Genomic DNA, 6,024 nt, shown 5'->3' on the forward strand with positions numbered 1-6,024 from the left:
GGTAAATTTCATGAAATTAGGGACAAGGCTTCCCTCTGGAGGGTTGCATACAGCCCATGCCAGGCATAAAGTAGGTATGTGCTTAAACTGTGGAATGGCGCACTGGCAGGTGGGCCCACTGTGGCCCCACCTGCTCTCCTGGGATGTTGTCATTCCTAGGTGGACGTGTAGGTCCTTGAGTTCTCCTGCTCCCAAGGGTGGGCCTGAAGCGACCCCTCAGATCTCCCCTCAGGCCTCCCCAGGGACCAGGCAGCTCCTGTGGCTCTGGTCTCCACTGGAGGCATCCCCAGAATTCCAAGACCATCTCCGGAATGCTGGGCCTGTCTGGGGAGTGCTAAGGCTGGGGCACATGTGGAGAGGCCTCGGAGCGGTGGGGCGGAACAAGGACAGCTGCTGGCATTCTGGATGGAGCCTACACACCGTGGCAGCTGTCGCTCCTGCAAGCATCATGCTGATACCTCCATGTCCTTGTGGCCCCCACTCCAAGGCCAGTGCCACTTGCAGCCACTCAATGTTCTGGCTGCAGCCCTAGCCCCCACTAAGCTGAGAGCCACCAAGTCTCACACTTCCATTCTGTCAGGGAGGGAAAGTGGGTCGCTGGAGCCTCCGAGGCTCAGGAGAACTGGAAATTATACCCGTCTGGACCTGGTTCATCAGACAGAGCCCTGGCCTGGGAGCCAGGTGGCTCTGCTCTCTGCCAGGCTCGCTGGATGACCTTGGCAGGTCCCTGTGCCTCTCTGGGTGCTGGGGTCCTCACCTGGCAAATGGGTGAGTGGAAAGAGAATAGACGGTGTGTCCCTCAGTCCTAGGGAATCAGTGTTGCCAGCACGAAATGCAAGCGAGCGGGCACATGGACTGGTACTACAGCCTACTGAGCCCATGTGGCATCCTGCTTCTCCCCAACCAGAGCCGAGAAGGAGCTGGGCTGCTGTGCCGAGTGGCCTCCAGGGCCTAGAAGGGTACCCTGTTCTCTCCAAGCACAGGACCTCTCAGCCAACTGGCTGACCAGAGCCACAGCCGCCAGGAGCCTGCTAAATGTGGATTCCCAGGCCACCACCAATTCCAGATGCCGAATCATCTGGACATCAACAGTCATAGAAGAGAGTCAGCGGGCCATGGAACATGGTAATCTCTAATCTAATCTAACCCCTCTGGCAGAAGCCTATGTACAGGGATGGGCAGAACACAGGCTCTGGGATAAAGCAGGAAGTGGTCATCAGAGCATCAGTGGACCCTGGTGGAGCATCCACAGCCCCCCAGGGAAATGAAAGCCAGACACCAGGCCTCCAGGGAGCAGGGCTTTATTTGAGTTCCCTAGGATAGGGCTGGGGGAGGCAGTCAGTGAGGGCCCACGGTCGGCCAAGGACACACTGAAGCTCACATGCTGGGGACCCTGGTCCCTTACCCCCACCCCAGGGTCCGGCTGGAGTCGCCAGGTAGCACAGGCAGCTCTGGGAGAGGGTTGGTGTCTACTCCACCCCCTTCATGAACTCCAGGAACTCTGTGGAGAGAGAGACAGGCCTCGGTCAGAGAAGGGGGCTAGGCAGGGTGTGGGCAACGGGGATTCAGCACACCCCGCCCCTCACCGTCATAGTCAATGCGGCCATCGTTGTTCTTGTCACCATCCTTCATGAGCTCCTCAATGTCATCTTCCGTGATGGTCTCACCTGTAGCTTGAAGCATCACCTTCAGCTCATCCAGGTCGATGTAGCCATCAGCATTTCTGGGGGGTGGGGAGTGGGGTGGAGAGGGTGAAGGGGACCTCGAGAGCTCATGGTGGGGGCTAGATGAAGGGAAGAAGCAGCCCCACCCATGACCCCAAGAGGCAAGGCAGGGCCACTGGGAGGTGGGGCATCCCATCCCCCCATTGCACAGAATGGGAGACTGAGACCTTGACATCACAAACTGTCCCCCTTTCCCCAGCTCTGTTAGGTTCAGGGTCAGAGGTCCAGCGTCATGAACTCACTTGTCAAACATGCGGAAGAGGTCTGACAGCTCCTCCTCAGACTTTCCTTTGCTGTCATCCTTCATGCACCGAACCATCATGACCAGGAACTCATCAAAGTCCACGGTGCCACTGCCTACCAGGTTAGCAGCACAGCCATTAGTGAGGGACGGTTACAATGGTCTCAACATTAGACCCCAGTATTGTTGCTGCATCCTTTTAGCAACCCTGTGAGACGAGTGTGGTCGTTATCCCCATTTCATAGATGAGATTACTGAGGCTCAGAGAGGCAAAATAGTTCCTTCAAGGGCACAGAATAATAAGTGGCGGAGTCAGGACTCAGGTCCTCAGCAACCGGAGGGTGATATGGGTCTGGAGCCTGGGGCGGGGCGGGGGGGACAGAGGGGCTCACCGTCCTCATCCACCTCGTCAATCATCTCCTGCAGCTCCTCAGGCGTGGGGTTCTGTCCCAGCATCCTCATCACCTTGCCCAGCTCCTTGGTGCTGATGCAGCCATCCTCAGCGCCCAGCACGAAGATGTCAAAGGCTGCCTTGAACTCTGTGTCCAAGGTAGGGGGGAAGTGCAGAGTGGCCAGGGCTCAGAAGCAAAGACCCCAGAAGGCCAGACCCCTGGGGCCACCTGCCAACTTGCCCATTTCCCCCCAAGACCTCTGAGGTCACACTGAGAGGGACCCAGCCTCTGGGGTCCTCATGCTCTCCCAGCCCAGCCCTGCTGTCCCCACACATGTTTGGGCACTCACCATTTTTCTGCTCTTCTGTCAGCTGTTCTACCTAGAGAGGAAAAGAGGTCTCAGGACTCAGACTCAGGCCTTCGTTGCTTTTAAGGAAACCAACCCATTCCACAGATAGGAAGAGTGAAGCCAGGAATAGACAGGCCATTCCCAGGTCACAGTCCTCAGGCCTCCCTCCCTGTCCCTGAAGCCCTGAGGTGACCCAGCTGGCCTCACTAAGACTGGGCTTAGGGCCAGGGTGACAGGTGGGTTGCCCCCTCCAGGGCCAAGGTGACCCTGAGTAACAATAGTCAGTGACCACTCACTCAATGCCCTTTTGGCCCCCCTTCTGAAACCCAAGCTGAGTGGCCTGAGGGACAGCTGTCCCTCAGGTTGGGACAATAAAACCAGTGTGGGGATGGGCAAAGCCACCCACAGTAATCTGACCGGGATAGCCACTGGGCTATTTTTAACGGGGGACAAAGTTAAACCTGGTGATTGTTCTGGGGACTCTGGCATGCAGGGGGTGGGGCAGCGTTATCTGGCCCCCTGGCCTGATGGTGCCTCAGGAGCCAAAATTAGTCCCCAGCCCCGCCAGGCCTTGTATGGGCACAGGGTAGAGGGCTACCCGCCCCAGATCCATGGACTCCTGCGGGATAGGCAGGGCCGCCCCCAGAGCCAGCTGTAGATCTTCCCTGCCCAGGAGGGGGGCTGCACTACCAGGGTGGAGGGAAGGGTTCCCTTGGGGACAGCTGTCTGTGCCGAATGTCCTTGTCTCTGGGGTAGGGGGAAGTCAGCAACACCCCCCTCCTGGGAGGGACTAGCATCTAAAACCCCTCTGTGACCCCAGGATGCTGCAGGGACTTGGGGTGACCACTCTCCAGCCCTCACCCCTGGCTAAACCACCGAGACTTGTGCCTGCCAGGCCTGATGTGGGCTGGGGCCCCAGTTTTCTATTCCCTTTTCCCTGTCTCTCCCCTGTGACCAGTGCTTCCCTGTCTACCTCAAACTTCAAAGCCCCTTCTCCAGCTTAGGATTCCAGCTCTCCAGCCCCCTCCTCAAACTCTTGTCCCACCCTCCACAGCATCTTCAGCCATCCAAGGAACTGGAGGTAGGTGGGGGATCATGAGTGTGAGAAGCAGAATGTAAGGGGCAGGAAGGGGTCGGGGGGACAGGGAGACAGCAGCAGAGACTCGGAGGGACAGCTTGGAAGGAACAAAGAGATGGAAAAAGACTAAAAAAGGCAAAGGTCCAGAGACCACAGACACAAGTGAAGGGAGATGTGGCCGGAAGACAGTGACACAGACTACAGACACTTGGAGATGGGGGCAGACATGATGCTAAAAGCTGTGATCTCCTCCACCCACCTGACAGCTTCTCTCCAGACCCTGAACCCCTCACTCCTTCCACACCCTAGAACTGGAATGCCAGATCCACCGTCCCCTTGAGGGCTTGGGCTGAAAGTGCAGGGCCCTTTCCTGGGTCTCTACCACCTTTGTGCCCACCCCCATCCTGAGTTGAGTGAGCCCCCAGTGGGCCCACCCACCCCAGCCCTGCCCAGCCCAGTCCCTCACCGCAGCCTTGTAGATGTCATCCATGCTGGCGGCTCACAGGGCAGGCTGCTGGCGTTGCCAGCTAGTCCTGGGTTTAAATAGCCCTGCCCCACCACATTCCTGCTGGCCCAGCCCACCCCTGCTTGCAGTATCCTCCACCCCCTCCCCCAGCCCTGGTGATCTCAGGCCGGCTTGAGTTCCTGTGTCCTCTGCCCAGTGCAGGGAGCAGATGAAGGGCTGCAAGGACCACATCTTTCCCTCTCTGTCCCCCATGCCCCCCAAGGGACCCTCTGGAAAGGTTTCTTGAATGAATGAAAACATGAGCCGAAGACAGGACAGATGCTGCAAAGTAGTGGACCCCAATCTAGGCTCCTATACGCAGTTACTCAACTCCTATCTGATTATAGAGGTGGGCAATATTATTCCCACTTTTCAGATGAGGAAACTGAGGCTCCTGGAGGAACTAGTGACTTGCTCAAGGTATGACCAACTTGGCAGTCCCTGGCTTAAGTTAAACCTGCTGGGGGGGGTTGGGGTGGGGGTGGGGGTGCTGGCCAGCAGTAAGCAAGGAGAGGCTGTGCCAAGAGAAGCTTTGAAAGCCAAGCTCAGAGTATGGTGCTGTGTAACTGTTGGAGAAGGAAGTATTATTTTTTTTTAGTTTTTTAAAAAGTTTATTTATTTACTTTGGGGGGGGGCATGCACACAGGTGGGGGAAGGGCAAAGAGAGAGAGGTGAGACACAGAATCCAAAGCAGGCTCCAGGCTGTTAGCACAGAGTCTGACAAGGGGCTAAAACCCACAAACCATGAGATCATGACCTGAGCTGAAGTCAGAGGCTTAACCGACTGAGCTACCCAGATACCACTGGAGAAGGAAGTTATTGACCCACCTTAGTACAGAGTGGTACGGACCCCTTCAGCCAGGAGTGTCAGAGGATCCATGCCCAAGACCTCTCATCTCCCCAAGGAGTGCTCTGGGCTTGAGTAAGCTTCACTTAGTCATTCAATAAACACAGATGCCCTATCTGTGCTACTATCCCCTCCAGCTGGGTTACCATCTCCCTCTTCTGGGTCTGGGGGCTTCCCCAGTTAGGATTCTCTGTACCTGTGCTTCTCCCATTCCAGCACTGTCGTTTCTGTGTCCAGGGCCAGTCTGCCATCCCCTCCTTCTGAGCTCTGGTAGGGCACCATCTGGGGGTCTTGCACTCGATGGCCAGCACATATCCCTCCCACCTACATGCAGAACCCCCACTTGATAACCACACAAGCTCCAGGCCTTGAGTGCTGGGCACTGCATTGATTAACCTCATATGATAAAACAGCTCTCCAAGTCTTGGAGAGGTTAAGAACCTCTGTCCAGCTCGGGCTCTAAGCACAGCTCATATGTCTCCTTCAACCCTCTGGTGTCCTACAGGGAGTGAGCCTGAAAGCCAGGTTTGGCCTGCCTCTTTTCAGGACTGGGAAACTGAGGCCAGGAGGTGCAATGACTTGCTTTGGGTTGCCCGGGAGGTGCGGGATCTTCTGTCCTCCCTTCCAGGGCACCGAGTGGCAATGTACAGGACTGTCCCCGGCCCAGTGCACGTCTTCTCCCAGGCTGCAGGGAGCACCGCAAGACACAAGATCACTAAGCATACAAACTCTCAGGCCTCTACGGCTTGCGCACGCGTGCCTTTGGCGGCTGCTGTCAATTACACGCGAGGGGCGGGGCGAGGGCGCTAGGAGGAGGCGGGGCCAAGATGGCGGCACGGCGTGGGACGGGGGCGGGTGGGACGCCGACCCCGCCCCTTGCTCCTGCCA

General features: G+C 57.3%; 1 protein-coding gene across 1 annotated transcript; it reads right to left on the reverse strand.

The window, feature by feature from the left end:
* Positions 1-1,285: 1,285 nt before the first annotated feature.
* On the reverse strand, positions 1,286-4,320 carry TNNC1 (troponin C1, slow skeletal and cardiac type). The gene is made up of 6 exons (XM_042927522.1): positions 4,251-4,320; positions 2,707-2,737; positions 2,358-2,504; positions 1,967-2,081; positions 1,587-1,723; positions 1,286-1,501 (listed from the first exon to the last, which is right to left on the reverse strand). Exons 1-6 carry the CDS (start codon positions 4,272-4,274, stop codon positions 1,470-1,472), a joined length of 486 nt encoding a protein of 161 aa, XP_042783456.1. The 5' UTR covers positions 4,275-4,320; the 3' UTR covers positions 1,286-1,469.
* Between the last annotated feature and the right edge of the window lie 1,704 nt (positions 4,321-6,024).

This window comes from Panthera leo, chromosome A2 (genome assembly GCF_018350215.1).
Source record: "Panthera leo isolate Ple1 chromosome A2, P.leo_Ple1_pat1.1, whole genome shotgun sequence".
NCBI lineage: Eukaryota > Metazoa > Chordata > Mammalia > Carnivora > Felidae > Panthera > Panthera leo.